This window comes from Photinus pyralis, unplaced genomic scaffold, assembly GCF_008802855.1.
Source record: "Photinus pyralis isolate 1611_PpyrPB1 unplaced genomic scaffold, Ppyr1.3 Ppyr1.4_LG6, whole genome shotgun sequence".
NCBI lineage: Eukaryota > Metazoa > Arthropoda > Insecta > Coleoptera > Lampyridae > Photinus > Photinus pyralis.
The window spans coordinates 999795-1015286 of NW_022170663.1; the positions used below are offsets into that span (position 1 = coordinate 999795).

General features: G+C 35.0%; 4 protein-coding genes across 6 annotated transcripts; 2 read left to right on the forward strand and 2 right to left on the reverse strand.

Moving 5' to 3' along the window:
• The first annotated feature begins 3723 nt into the window (after positions 1-3723).
• On the forward strand, positions 3724-5871 carry LOC116173445. Its single transcript, XM_031490934.1, has 2 exons — positions 3724-3909; positions 5087-5871. The coding sequence occupies exons 1-2, from the start codon at positions 3789-3791 to the stop codon at positions 5869-5871; spliced, it is 906 nt and encodes a 301-aa protein (XP_031346794.1). The 5' UTR covers positions 3724-3788.
• Positions 5843-7100, forward strand: LOC116174924. Its single transcript, XM_031492959.1, has 3 exons — positions 5843-6536; positions 6591-6871; positions 6950-7100. The coding sequence occupies exons 1-3, from the start codon at positions 6150-6152 to the stop codon at positions 7047-7049; spliced, it is 768 nt and encodes a 255-aa protein (XP_031348819.1). The 5' UTR covers positions 5843-6149; the 3' UTR covers positions 7050-7100.
• Positions 7036-8582, reverse strand: LOC116174923 (protein ANTAGONIST OF LIKE HETEROCHROMATIN PROTEIN 1-like). Of its 3 annotated transcripts, none has more exons than XM_031492958.1 (3): positions 8356-8582; positions 7916-8301; positions 7036-7855 (listed from the first exon to the last, which is right to left on the reverse strand). In XM_031492958.1, exons 2-3 carry the CDS (start codon positions 8159-8161, stop codon positions 7088-7090), a joined length of 1014 nt encoding a protein of 337 aa, XP_031348818.1. In that variant the 5' UTR covers positions 8162-8301; positions 8356-8582; the 3' UTR covers positions 7036-7087. The 3 variants fall into 3 exon arrangements, with proteins under 3 accessions (XP_031348818.1, XP_031348816.1, XP_031348815.1); XM_031492956.1 differs by having other exon boundaries at positions 7036-7265; positions 7324-7855; positions 7916-8582; XM_031492955.1 differs by having other exon boundaries at positions 7916-8582.
• Positions 8583-13447: 4865 nt separating this feature from the next.
• On the reverse strand, positions 13448-15277 carry LOC116173446. Its single transcript, XM_031490935.1, has 2 exons — positions 14886-15277; positions 13448-14827 (listed from the first exon to the last, which is right to left on the reverse strand). The coding sequence occupies exons 1-2, from the start codon at positions 14982-14984 to the stop codon at positions 13448-13450; spliced, it is 1479 nt and encodes a 492-aa protein (XP_031346795.1). The 5' UTR covers positions 14985-15277.
• Between the last annotated feature and the right edge of the window lie 215 nt (positions 15278-15492).

The window sequence follows — 15492 nt, forward strand, 5'->3', positions numbered from 1 at the left end:
AGCGTCAATCACAAAGCCACAATATCAAAGTGTTGTCACAGCCATCGACATACTGTTCTCGCAAGAAAACTGCAAAGTAACTCTTGACTTTGTAAAAAGTAAGTTGCTGAGCGAAGAGCTGAAATTCAAGCAGATCGAGGGAGAGTCAGCCGAAGGTAGTTCGAGCAGTTTCATGAGTCACAGCGGCAAGAAAAAGAAATTTCCTTCAAAGTTTCCCCCAAGCAAGTTTTCGGAGAAGTTTCCCTACAAGTGCTACGGTTGTGGTGTCCGAGGGCACAAGAAATCCGAATGTCCCAAGAACAACCAAGGAAAGAAAGCTAATGTGACCGAAAACGACGATGAAGTGGCTTTTATAACTTGCATGTCGAGTGAAAACCATGGAAAAGAAACCAACAGGATTTTACGATTCGTGGTGGATTCAGGTTGTACAAATCATCTAGTTACTGAAGAATTTGAACAGTTCATGACAGAAAAGCAACAAGTACAACATAATATCAATGTGGCAAAGAAAGGCGAAAGTGTGCAAGCCAACACAGAGGGAACGCTGCATGTAGAAACGGAAGACGGCGTAAAAGTAAGGTTAGAAAATGTACTAGTATGCAAGAATCTTACACATAATCTGCTTTCGGTAAAGAAAGTAGAGTCCAAGGGCATGGGGATCGTTTTTGAAAAGAACCAGGTGTTAATAAGGAGTAGAAAGGATCGGGTTCTGGCTAGAGGAAAATTGGAGGGTAATCTATATTTTCTAAATTTGCTTTCACCGAATTTATGTGAGGCAAATGTGACGGGAATTGATCAAGATTTGTGGCACCGAAGAATGGGTCATTCTTCGACTTACCCAGCTTCGAAGGTCTGCGAAGTGTGTCTGCAAGGGAAACAAACAAGAAATCCTTTCAAAACCTTGGAGCCGGAGAGAAAAGCGAAGAAGTTGCTCGAGTGTGTGTCCAGTGATGTATGTGGACCGTTGAATCCAGTCGCACACACAGGAAACAGGTATTTCATTACCTTTATTGATCATTATTCACATTTCACTGTTGTTTATTTTCTCAAACACAAAAGTGAGGCATTTGAAAAGTATAAGGAATACCTAGCCTTAGTTCAGAATAAATTCAAAACATTGCCTGAACGTTTAAGGTGCGACAACGGGGGAGAATATATTTCTCACGAATTTAAAAACCATAGTAAACAAAAGGGTGTGCAATTGGAGTACACAGTACCTAGAACTCCAGAACAAAACGGTGTGGCAGAGAGACTCAATCGTACAATATTGAACAAGGCACGATGTCTAATATTTGAATCCAGTTTGGAAAAACATTTTTGGGAAGAGGCTGTAGCAACGTCAGTCTACCTCATAAACCGTACACCTACGTCTACTTTGCCCGACAAAACAACACCCGCTGAGATATGGTATGGCCAAAAACCTAACCTCAACAAAATCCGTGTGTTCGGTTGTACGTCCTATGTGCATATACCGACAGAGGACCGAAGAAATAAATTAGAACCGAGAAGTCGGAAAATGTTTTTGGTTGGCTACACCGATAATGGATACAGACTTTGGGATCCTATAAAGGGAAAAGTCGTTTCCGCAAGAAATATTGTGTTCGACGAAACAATGCAGAAGAGGATGAATATACCACAAGATGTTGAAGTAATCGTACCTCAAGATCGAGAAGAAAAAGAGCGTGATGAACTGGAACAAGAGTCAGGAAGTAGATCTGAAGAGGACAGTAACAACATGAGTAACGACATGACCGAGGACACGATAAAAGATTCGAATACTGATGCAAGACCCAAGACAAGAGCAGGGAGAAAAATAAATCTACCCAAAAGATACGAAGATTTTGCAATGGACTATGACGAAGATCTTTTTGCTGCCTTATCTGCAGGGAATTTATTAGACGATGTACCCCAGTCATACAACGAAGCTATCGCTTCAGGAGAAGGCTGGGAAGGAGCCATCGAAAGCGAACTACAAGCTCTGGAGAAAAACCGTACATGGCAAATAGTCGAAAGGCCGAAGAATGAAAAAGTAATCGACTCAAGGTGGATCTTTAAAGAAAAGGAGATCGGCAAAGAAAAAGTGAAAAAGGCAAGGTTGGTGGCGAAGGGATTTCAGCAGAACAATCCAAGCTACGAAATGTATGCACCCGTGGCTAGGATGGTGACACTACGAGTGTTATTAGTGATGTGCCTCGAAGAAGATATGTATGTGGGTCAGTTAGATGTGAAGTGTGCTTTCCTGAACGGAGAACTGAAACGGCCTGTGTACATGAACATACCTCAAGGACTAAAGGTAAATTCTAATCTTAATAATGTGGTATGTAAGCTTAACCGTGCATTGTATGGACTGCGCGAAGCACCAAAATGTTGGTACGAGAAGCTGCATTGTCATTTAGTAAGTATAGGGTTGCAACGATCAAAGTCAGATCCCTGTCTTTACTATAATCAAGATACTTACCTCTTAGTGCATGTTGATGATTTGGTAATATTCTCTAAATCTTTGGATAAGTTAATCAATTTAAAAGGTAAACTAATGTCAAATTTTGAAATGAGAGATTTGCTCCCTAATGCCTGTAAAGAAATAACTTTATGTTTTTTAGGTTTAAACATAATTAAAACTAAAACTACACTTTTTGTTAACCAGAAAGATTTAATATGCAAAGTGTTATGCAAGTTTGGAATGAATGAGTGTAAAAGTTTAAGTCTCGGTTTAAGTACACCTATACAGCGTAATCTTAATTTGAGAGTGACCGATGTGTGTGATGAAAACTTACCTTATAGACAGCTAGTAGGTCATTTAATGTATATTATGCTCGGAAGCCGTCCAGACTTGTGTTTTGCGATAACATATTTCAGTCAATTTCAAAATAATTTTAATAGAGAGCATTGGGTATATTTGAAAAATGTATTAAAATATTTGAAATCAACAGAAAATTATGCTCTTAAGTTTGAAAAGTCAACTGATAAAATAACTAACAGTGTTTTTAGTGCTTTTGTTGACGCAGATTTTGCAAGTGATATAATTGACAGAAAAAGTATTTCAGGATATTGCATCAAAATGTTTGGAAATATTATTTTTTGGAAAAGCAAAAAACAAGTCACTGTAGCTTTGTCTAGTTGTGAGGCAGAATATGTGGCTTTAGCAAATTGTGTTATGGAATGTAATTTTTTGTCACAATTGCTTAATGAAATTTCGAATTATTCTATATATCCTATAAATATATATGAGGACAACCAGTCATGTATAAAAATGGCTGAAACCTTGGAAACCAAGCGTACCAAGCATATAGATGTAAAACATCATTACATTAGAGACTGTATTGATAAAAATAAAATTGTTTTGAACTACATTCCAACAAATGAGCAGGAAGCCGACATATTTACTAAAGGTCTACCAACCGTAAAGTTTAAGTATTTTAGAGATAAGTTAAAAATTTTGAATGTTTAAGTTACTTATTGTATTTGTTTCATGATTTCGGAATTGAGGGGGAGTATTGAAGTACAATTCCGCCTTATTGCGCCCCTGTAATATATTACCATTTAAGTTTGTTTATAATAGGTGGCGTGGCAATGCATTTTTCCGTTGTTAATGTTATGCGTTTTATGCATGGATGCAGACGAGTTCATTGTACTGTACGTTTTGGTAGCATTTCCAATTATACTTTAATGAGAAAACTCGGTGTTACGTTATTTTCGCCTGAATGACATTCTATATGATTAAACACCTAAAACTTTACACAGATAAAAACAATTCTAATTGTAATCTCTTCTTTTAGTAGCAAGATATTATGCCGGGAAATATATGCCACTACTACAGATGTGGGAAGAAGAAAGCTACGGATGGGGTAATTTTACATCAATTTCCTGTTCAGGATGTTATTCGACTGCAACGTTGGATTATCAATTCAGGTAACTAATTGCACGTTTATACAATTATGGTATTCTTGTGTAAATCATGTTTTAATCTTGTTATGGAAAGTTAAGGCATAAAAGTGCTGTTTGCCATCCCAAGATGAATCTAAGGTTAGCAATCACATAAATGCATACTCATACATAGTTAATCCGTTCTCTTGTACCTTACTGTGTCGAGGTGTTCGGTTTGACTGAAATTCTCCACCTATTCCTATCCATTACCAATCTCTCCATGTTGTTTTGTGGTGGTTTAAGGTTAACTGTTGCAAGTGTTACTTATTTTGGCAAGAAAGTTTAGTGATTATTTTATGCATGCACGGTTTTGGCCAATCACAGTGCTTTATTCAACCTACCCTACATGAAATTACAGCGGTAATTTTTCGATAATACTTCATGTTGATATATATGCAACTGTAACCAAGTAACGGTGACAGATTCTGTCAATGAGTAAATTTGGCAAAAGGAGTTGGGATGACAACATATGTTATGCATAAAATAATCTTAGCGAATCTAATGCGTACATTGATTTCCCGTATGAAAATTCCTTAAACTTGCCGTTTAGATGTAACCCGTGCAAACTTGACAGAAAAACACTCCCGCTTCGCGGTCGTGTTTTTTAAACTGTCAAGTTTTCACTCGTTGCTAAACGACAAGTTATCGGAATTTTTTCTTAACGTGCATACATGAATTAAAAAAAAGTACAAAACTATTAAAATTATATATTATTAGGGCCGGTTTTGTTGTGCTGTATTCGAATCATATTTTCACGTAGTTATTTTAGACAACTTTCTTGTCTTATTTTTATAATTGATATTATTTTAAATTCTTATTTAACATTCCAATTTTAAATGCAGTTTACATCGAAAAAATAGCGTTTTTACTTCGTTTCTTACTTCTACATGTTTAGATTATTCTTTTACTTAAACAATTTTTTACATTTTTTAAATAAGTTTGTTTGCTGCATCAAATATTGCATCTAACTCTACATTTATGTAAAAAGTCCTATTTTGGTTTCATTAAACCTCCTTCAAATACATGATTTATGTAAGAAATATTTTTATCGGTTGCAGTTGTAAAACATCCATACGAGTTCTAAGTGTAGGCTGCATATTATTTTGTTTGCATTATTTATTTTATTACTCCATTACATTCGTAACAGTATTTTTTATTGCAGGAAATGTTAATTTGCTGAATCTAGAGAAGTCTAAGTTGGCAAACCGCTTCATTTGTGGAGAGCATTTCGCCGATAAGGACTTCATGAACGCAAACCATCTGAAACTTTTGAAATCTGCCATCCCTATTCCATATTGTAATGCTACTGCTCCTTCAGTTGAACGTTGTTCAGAACAAATACAGAACGCTGCAAGAATTGATGAAGAAATACCTTTTGAATCAAGGACGATCAATCAGGACCGAAGCACTCTGAAAGTTTATGGTAAACCTTCATTGATTCCTTCGCCAAACAGGCCTGTTTCTCCAAAAACACCAACGAAGGAGTTATTGGATGAGATTTCACAAATGCCCAGCCCCAATTTTCCAAAACGAAAACTATTTTCTTCGCTTACACATCAGAATGAAAAAGTCATTACGAAGTTGATGTCTACCCAACAAAAGCTAAGAAACCACAAAGTTCGTGTTTCAAGATTGCGCAAAACTATCAAGACTGCAAGGAAAATCAATACAACTGATGAAATTTTCCGGAAACATCAATTTTCATCGCTGCATTCGAGAACCCTTGCCTGTATGCAACTGAGGAAAACTCGTGCTAGTTGGACATTAGCAGAGAAAAATTTTAGTATTATGCTGTTTTATAAATCGCCGGCAGCATATGATTTTTTGAGATCTATCAAAGTTATCCTTCCCAGCCCTTCAACAAATTTAGAAGTGGATCGGACTTCAAATGGGTATGCCAGGATAAAGCGGGGTTCACATTTGTGCATTTCCATGCTGCAACTGTGATGCGGCATTAAAATGCTTGCATTTTTCCCCTTCACATTATGCATTTTTTCTTGCAATTTTTGATGCGCATGGAAATGCATGCTTTAGACCACGTTCTATTTTGTATGCATTTTTTGGCGCATCTTTAGTAATATTTTTAGGAATATTTCTCTTGCCAATAGCTAGAATTAAGTTTGCAACGAAAAGTTCGTTGACTCATGGCTGTTTATGTTTCTTAACCTTACATTTTAATTTTAAACAGTTTGGAATTGGGTTAATTATTTTATTTAGTGTTAAAAATGAACCGTGAAATACGTGCTTTTCCATGGTCGCGTACCTTAGTGGAGGACCTTATAATTTTGTACGAAGCGCAACCCTTATTGTATACAACGAAAATGAAAGAATATAAGAATAAAATGAAACGGCAAAATGCAATACAATCAATAAAAAATGAATTGATGAAAAAGTATCAGGTTGAGTGCCGCAATTTAACGGACCAAGACATAATTAAAAAAGTACACGTAATTCGGACGCAATTTAAGAAAGAGGTGGCACTATTAAAAAAATTTTTGTCCAGTGGTTGTTCAGCAGATTCCTACGAACCGAAACTTTGGTGTTTTGACATGCTGCAGTTTTTAAACGAATGCGATCCAGTGAGGGAAAGCCAATCAAATATTGAACCATCAGTAAGTATTTATTTATAAGGTTTTTAAAATAATCACATTGTAATTGATTTTAAGGAGACCCAAATATTCACGCCCAATGGTACTACAGTTACATATGATGAGGATATTGTGTTTGAAGGCACGCTGGAAGACCTGGATGAATATGAAGTTGATGCTTTCAATAACAGTCCATGCACTTCACAAACATCGACATCAAGGGCAACTACACCTACAGTATCAAAAAGCAAGAGGAAAATGCAGAACTCTGTGGCAGACCTAATCCAAACCGCTGTACAATCCCTCGAAAGTTGCAAAAAAAGGCCCCACATTGAAGATGAATTTGATATATTTGCAAAGTAAGTGTTTTAAATAGCAATTAAATAAGTTGCCAGTGATAAATATTAAAAAAACTATCAATTTTTATTATGTTGTAGGACAATCGCAACAGAGTTGAGGAAAGTCGAAGACCCTTACAAAATACGGATGTTGAAGAAGGAGATATTTACAAAAGTTGTTGATGCTCAATATGATTAGATTTTATTTTGTACATTTGTTTATTGATAATAATAATGCTATGCTAAGTCATTTTGCCATTCTACTGCTCCTATACCATTTACATATTGTACAAATTCATTTCGATTATCAAGTGCTGATGCAGTTGACCTGTTGCCTGCTTGTCGACTTAAGGTGTACTTAAATGTGAATCGCCTATCAATGTTCTGTTCCTTAACATCATAACCATTTGGGGACCTTGTTCGCAAAAAATTATGTAGCACAATGCATGCTAGAGTTAATGTTTGGGCCTTACTTGGGTCCAAACTTATAATGTTCAATAATACACGAAAACGATTTGTTAATATCCCAAATGCGTTCTCCACAACTCTTCGTGCTCTGCTTAGGCGATAATTGAATATACGTTGTTGCCAAGTCATATTACGAAATGGAAACGGCTTTAAAATATGACGGGATAATGGAAATGCTGCATCAGCAACTATTACATATGGTACTGGTTTGGTACCCGCTGGCAATGGTCTTTCCTCTGGAAAATTTAATTTGTTTGTTTCAATCGCTGCAGCAAGTGAACTATTCTTGTATACACCCCCATCTGAAATTTTTCCATTTCTACCCACATCGACATATAAAAAGCTATAATTGGCATCAACCAAAGCCAATAGTACGATACTGTGTGTGTGCTTATAATTAAAATATGACGATCCTTCATTTGCGGGAGCTTTTATAACAACGTGTTTACCATCTAATGCACCTAACACATGTGGCAAGTTCCATCTTTCTTCAAATTCATTAGCAATTTTTAACCATTCTTGGGTTGTAGTAGGCATCTAAAAATATTATTTAGTTAAACATCATTTTTATTCATTGTCGAGTGTAGCTGTATCTACCTTTAAATACTGATTTTTTAAATTATTGTAAATGGCAATGCAAACTTCTGGGATTATTCCAGCAATTGTTGATTGTCCCATTCTAAATGAAAAGGAAAGACTTTTATAAGACTCGCCAGTAGCTAGATAGCGCAATGTAACAGATAATCGGTCTTTGGCCGAAATTGCATTCCTGAATTTAGTGTCCTGTTTCTGTATATCATTTTCAATAAGTTTCAATAGATCATTGAAAGTATCTTCATCCATTCTAATAAAATTCTTGTAATTTTCTTTATCCAGCACTGCTAATTCATTGTGCAACAAATTAGAATTGCCTTGACTATTTGTTTCCCGTTGCTCAATCCATGGTCTTACCCACCACCGTCTCTTACGATTTAATAATAAAGCTGCAGATGCACCAATTATAAGTGTTATTAGAACAATTTCTTCCACATCCATACTTCAAGTATTTGAACTTTGAGGGAAAAATTTATAAGAAAAACACTTTTATTTTTTACTCCAGAATGCCAATTGAGGAGAACTGGGTTGGCAAAAAGTAAATTCCCTAACTAGTGATATTTGTAATTGCATCAAAAATTGCAGTAATCTGAATAGCTACGCGCGCATGAAAAAATGCAGCAACTTGATGCGCCATCAAATGCAGCATGAAAATGCACAAATGTGAACCCCGCTTTACACAGAAAATCACGCGTAGGTATCACTGAAGTAAATTTGTTGTGCTAAACGGAGTGTGTAAAGTTGCCTAACCTCTTCAAAAGAGCATGTTACAAGTAGAAAGAGATGATTGAATTTGTCCCATTCTATTTGGTGTCTCTTTATTTATAACCTTTCAATGGATTTAATTATAAATGCAAGGAGCCTAATAACACTTGCCTAATGAGCTTTTCTATTGATATTAATAAATTCATCTTGTTTATTTATTGCATGGTAATTAAAATACTATTAGTTTACGTATTTTCCTGTTTAGTGTTTATTCAAAGGATTTTGAGTTTTTCAAGTATGGATATTTTTCTCTAAAGCAATATTATTTTGCATATGGTGCACTATTATTACCGGCGATTGTAAATGAGGCCGATGGTTAGGTACCTCATATTATAAAATATATGAAAATTTGGTCGGTGTCCAATTTAGATTGAGACACCAGAAACCGAATCAATCTAGTTACGTTTGTTGATATACAGGAGGAAAGCGAAACGTTTTAGGTTTTGTGATGTTATCATATCTTGCTACCCATGCAAAATAGAAGAAAGGTAATAACTATCAGTTTTAGATATTTTTACGTAGAATCTAGTGGACTAGTAAAAAAAGTTTTGGACCACTCTGAGATTTGATCCGAAGTTGGTGTTTTTTAAACACCGTATGTTTCATAAAATCAGTTGTTTGCTTTCTTTGTCCTAATTACACTGATGTATCACAACCTATATAAATTTTTCAATTTTACCCATGAAAATGAATAAAAACGTAAGTTTTTACTGTTTGAAATACAAATAGCAGATTAAATAGAGATTATGGTTTTTTTATTATATCCATGGTAACTAAGGCAAACTATTAATACCAGTCAATAATGCTGATACATAATTGTAATCAGGATAAAGAATGAAAAAAAAATTATGTTATAGATATAGGGCGTTCCATTTAAAAGATACCTATTTTGGGTCAAATCTCAGAAACGGTGGTCCAATTGATTACGCCACAGGATTCTACGCAAAAAGATCTAAAATTTATATTACATGGGTAGTAACATATGATCACGTGTCAAAAAATCAAACTTTTCGTTTCCACGCTGTATCTCAGAGATAAACGTATTTAAAAAATAGGACACAGTAAATATGGTCGATAGATAATAATTATGATTGCGTAATGGGGTATCCGTTACTATTGAATGTCGGCCGCAGGAAAGCCAGAGTAAACATACTGTCCCGCATAACGTATTAGGTTTTTATTTTGCAATGTCAGAATAATAACATTCTAACTTACTATTCACATAATTTAATTGTAATATCCAAAAATGCAAAATAAAATTTAGTATAGTAATTAGTATTAAGTAGTCCCGTGAGAATTTCGTACACTCCCGGAATTGGTAGATCCACGAAGAAGTAGAGGACAAGACCTGAGAACAATTTACATGAGTTGAGGGGGAGGTGCAACACTATGCATTAATTATTTAATAAAGTATCTTTTCTTATTGTAAATATTTGTATATTGTATATAAAAGTATAACATTTCTTTGTCTATTTTTTAAAATCATCTTTTCCTGATACTTATGAGTCCCTCCACTGTTGTTGTGAGACGTATCTCTGCATGTTTTATATTCAATAAAGATTTATCGCAATAAATTCGTTGCTGGGTATTTACTATGATCATTATTGATCAAATTACCTATTTGTTATTTACGTGCCTAAAATGAATTTAATTTTCATAGAAAGTCTAAAAAGTGTTAAAGCGGAACCGCTATTGATAAAAGGAACTGCGAAAGTGATTAAATCACCCAAATCTTTTTTCAAAGTTGGACCTTTTCTATAAAAGATGAAAAAATAGCTATCCGTACGAATAGTGGACTTTGTTAGCAGATTATACTGCGTTCCATTCGGTCAAAATTACGTTTCGGTCATTTTGCCGTACATATGTGCCGTGCGAACGAGGGGTCAGTAGGATTAAAAAACAGCGGAAAAAATAAAAAGTTATAGATACCCGCAATGAAAGTATAAGCCACAAGAAACTCGACAAGATGGTAAAAAGGTGTATATTTAAAGGAATTTCCCCTTTATTTGTGTCATAATGCATATTTAATCATCTAATTACCATATAATTAGCGAGGTACAAAAGCAACAGTCAATTTCGCCGGAAGGTATGAGGTGCAATCTAAGCTGCCTAACTTCGATTTAAATCACTGAAAAATTCGTGACGTCACCCAAATCTTTTTACCAATTTGGCGCTTTTCTATAAAAGATGAAAAAAATTGCTATCCGTAGGATTAAAGTGCTTTATTAGCAGATTATAAATCGCCAAAAACCATGTTCATCGCGAAAATAGAACTCCAGTTATCCTTTAAATTCGTTTTATCAACGACTCTAATTATTTCAAAAAATATGATAAATATCGAAAATAAAAATCCGTAGGATTAATGTGTACTATATTTCCTACAATATCCAACATCGACCTAATTTCCAAAGCAACTGTAAAACCGTATCCTTTATAAACTATTTTGTCCTTTTATAGGTCATTTCAGATTCAGTTCATAGGCGCCTTAATTTGTTATAGCGTTGCAAATAACTTTTACTTTTTTTTTTCTATTCGCCACGAAGTTGCTATTCACCCCATTTTACGGTATGTCGTAATGAAGGTTTGTTGCCTGTCCAAGCTTCGTATGGTGTGATGTTTTCGACTTGTGTATTTCCACTGCGCAGTTAACCGCTTCTGCCCATAACGTTTTGTATACATTTCTAGCATACAACATTGACCTTGCACTTTTCATAATAGTGCGCATTTCTCGCTCGCTGCGGCCATTTTGTTGAGGTGTGTAAACGGCAGGGTTGCCAGAATCTCAAGGCATTTACGAAAATTAAACCGGGCTCAACCGGTTGCTTTAAAAGCGTTCGAAAAATATAAATTTATGTACCAAACCACATTCGATAATTTAGCGGTTGACTAAACCGGTTTAACAGATCCTGGACCTACCTTTCGAATCGGTAGATGCGGTTGATATGTCAACATAACCTAAAAATGGAAAATCAAGTGTTGCAGCCCATTGTAGATGAAAACAATAGACCCGTGTTATTAAGCGATGGTAGTATTTACGTGTTCAATAGATTGGGTAAGATGGGTCGACAATTTAAATTTGTTGAATAAAATATACTTGTAATTATTACCAACAGGGAATTATGCTTGTTATATGGACAATACTACCGAAAACAGAGAATTGTTAAACATATCTTATGAAGAATCGCAGTTCAGTGTGGAAACGGAGGTGCAGGAAAATTCTGCAACTGCTACTACATCAGAGGGTAACTTCTATTTTTTGTAAAAAAATGTGATGGGTAATACCTAATGTTACAGAGCCATAGCCACGTTGGACGAATGAAGCGATTCTCCTATTAATAACTTTGTATGAGGAAAATCTACAGTTATTCAAATCAGCTAAGTGTACAAATAAGTCTGTATGGACGAAAATTTCAAAACAAATGGGTGCGAAAGGTCATTTGATTACTTGTGAACAAATTGATAATAAATTCAGAAACTTAAAAAAAACCTACAAACGCATAAGAGACAATAATGGGAGAACAGGTGCAGGAGCTATTAAATGGCCATATTTTGATCAATTCGAAAATATATTTGGGACATCGGCAGAAGCTAGTCCTCTTGCTGTTGTCAGTAACATGAATGAAGCCGGGCCATCTTCGCCAGCTTCATTTACTAATATACATTCACCATCTCTAAGTAGCGAGGTAGGGAGTTCCTTTTTTATTACATTAGAACCCTAAATACATTAGTTGTTGCAGGACTCTAATGCAGATGCAAAACTGGCAAGACAAAGGAAACGTAAAATGAAAGATGATGAACCAGCATGGATTAAAGAAATGCGAAAGGAAGCAGCAGAAAGACATAAAGAAAAAATGAGTTTATTCAGAGAGCTTATAAACATATTGAAAAAAGATTAATATCTTATTACAATAAACTTTGATTCAAGCTTGATCTAATGTATTAGCAATTTCATTACGTTTAGCATTACCTGAACAATCTGCGTTACTGGGAGTTTGAGATATATCTTCATAACTACTACTTACAATGTCAATGGGATCATTATTTATCATACATACATTGTGCAACACACAGCATGCAACTATAACTGTGGGAATAAATTCTGTATTGTACACATTGACATGCTTTAAGATTCTAAATCTGGTTTTTAATAAACCGAATGTATTTTCAATATATATTCTAGTTGAGGAATGTTTAAAATTATAATTCTTCTGTACCCTTGTAAGGTGCCCATTGTCTCTAAAGGGTGTCAAAACGAAGCCTGTACATTTATATGCCGAATCTCCTAGAATATGATAATTGGAGTTTGGAAAAAGATCATAAGGGTTACTGTTAATTTTTCTTCCTACTGGAGAATTGCTGAAAACACGAGCGTCGTGGACACTACCAGGAAAGCCTACTATGAAAATGTGTTATTGTTTTGTAAATAAGGAGATAATTTACCTGCAAAAACATCTGTAAATAGTAAATCACTATCACATATAGCTTGTAAGATAATAGGGTGGTAACGATTTCTATTGCAGTATGCGGCCTGATCTTGATGGGGTGCTGTGATAGGAATATGGGTACCATCAATAGCGCCCAGCACCCCTGGAAATTTATGACTAGAGAGCGGATTAATAAGCATAAAACATTTTAGAAAAAGCACATAAAAAGCACAACAAAATTGCCAAAAAAAGTTTTATTTTTACAGTAAAAAGCATATAAAAAGCAGAACAAAATTTCCCAAAATCTTAGTTTTATACAAATAAAGACATATGTATGTATTATTTTCTATTCGTTTTCTTTAAAGCAGTGAATAATAGCAAATTGTTCCAAGTGTTGCATTGTTAAATTTCTTCTACGTTCGCTAAGTATGTTTTTTAAAGTAGAAAAACTGCGTTCAACATCTACACTAGTTATTGGTGCAAATTTGAATTTTGGTACAATTGTAGTATCTATGTCTAGATCTTCCACAAATTCACCTTGTAACACCCGAGCTACTTTTAATAAAACTTCAAATCCACTATTTTTATTGAAGACATCTTGTAATTTTCCATGGACGACACGCCCTAGTTGTCCAGGTACTGCTTGGATCTGTTCTTTAAAATCTTGAATTATGCCAGTTGATTCAACTAACGGTACACTTTGTTTCTCTAATTTGGCTATCACAGTGCATATAAAGGTGTAGTTTCCTTTTAAAAATGCCAAATCTTGACGCAACTTTTTATTTTGAAAAATATTTACGCAATTCTTAACGGATTGGGTAGCCTCTGCATCAAATTGCGTAACGACTTCTTCGAACTGGTTAATGTATGTACTGTAGTAGGAAGCCGCTTCTAGCCATGTTCCCCATCGAGTTAAAATTGGTTCTGGGGGTAAGGGTAAATCTGGGAATTTTTCTTTAAATTGTTGTACCCTTAGTGGTGCTTTTACAAAAATTTTTTTACCGTTGGAAATTAATTTATTAACTTCCGGAAATTGTAGCCGTACAGTTTCTGCTACTCTGTTTACCCCATGTGCGACGCATGTACAGTGAATTAAACTTTCGTACAAAATTTTTAAATTGCGTCCAGCTTTTAACATGTACGCCGCGGCATCAGAAATCATCAATAAAATCTTAGTTGTAGGCACAGCATTTGGCAGAAACAATGATGTAAGACTTTCATTGACAAATCGAGTTATTGTATCACTGTTCGTTTTTGGCAATTCTTTCAAACTCACCACATACCCTTGTGTAGCAATGTCTTCATTTAAAACGCCAACTATTAAACTTGCTACATATCTACCACAACTATCGGTGGTTTCATCCACCGCAAACCATATATAATTGTTTCCGATTAATTGCTGAATTTTTCTATATACTTGTAGAAACACGGGCTCCACGTAATTTTTGCGAAGAGTAGTCTCAGCCGGGATGTGCCTATTGCAATAGGTTTGCAGGAATTGACGAAACGGGCCGTTTTCCAACTTCTTTAAAGGTATATTGGCCTGAATCATCATTTCACATAAATCAAAATTAAACTTGAATTGTTCGTCCTGTCGCGAAGAGGATGCAACAGATTCCACTAATGTTTGTTGTTTGGATTTTTCAATTTCAAATTTTTTCCGCCTTTCTACATGAAGAGTGGTTTGTACATGTTGCGTGACGTTATATTTTTTATCATTTTGTATCTATGCAGAATTATTTTCTTATTAGCTACTTACCTATTAAAATTAAACAAACACTCACCGTTTTAACGCAAGCTCTGCAAAATATTCTACCATTTTCGATTTTTAATTCAGGAAAACCCCTTATCCATTCATCCGGTGTGGATTTTTGTTTTGGCATTATTCCCTAATAAAGGTGACTAATAGATAAAAGAAAATGGTCTGCAAACCACAGGAACGTTCATTCACTAACAATAACGCGGTATGATTCACTCCTTAGTAAATGCAGCGCCAGTAGAATTTGATGAACAGCTGTGTGGCTGTGATTTACGCGTCTCGGTGTAACTTCTGTAATCGCTGCGTGCAGGTGAACGTGTTAACAGTCTTTTATTTTCATAGAATCAGCAAAAAAGCATTAAATAAGCATATTAACGTCAATAAGCATTTCTCTTTAAAAAAAGCTGAAAAAGCATAACAAAGTATGGTCGGTATGAATCAAAATGCGAAATTAGGTCTAATATTTTGAATAGTTTTGGCGTGCTTATAATACTCACGATAAGCATAAAACCTAGATATCCGCTCTCTATTTATGACGTTCTTGAAATTTTAATTCGGTTTCATACGCCTTCGCACTTCTAGGCCAACAAATGTATTTACTGGAAAGTTGTACCAATAGAAGACAAATTTTT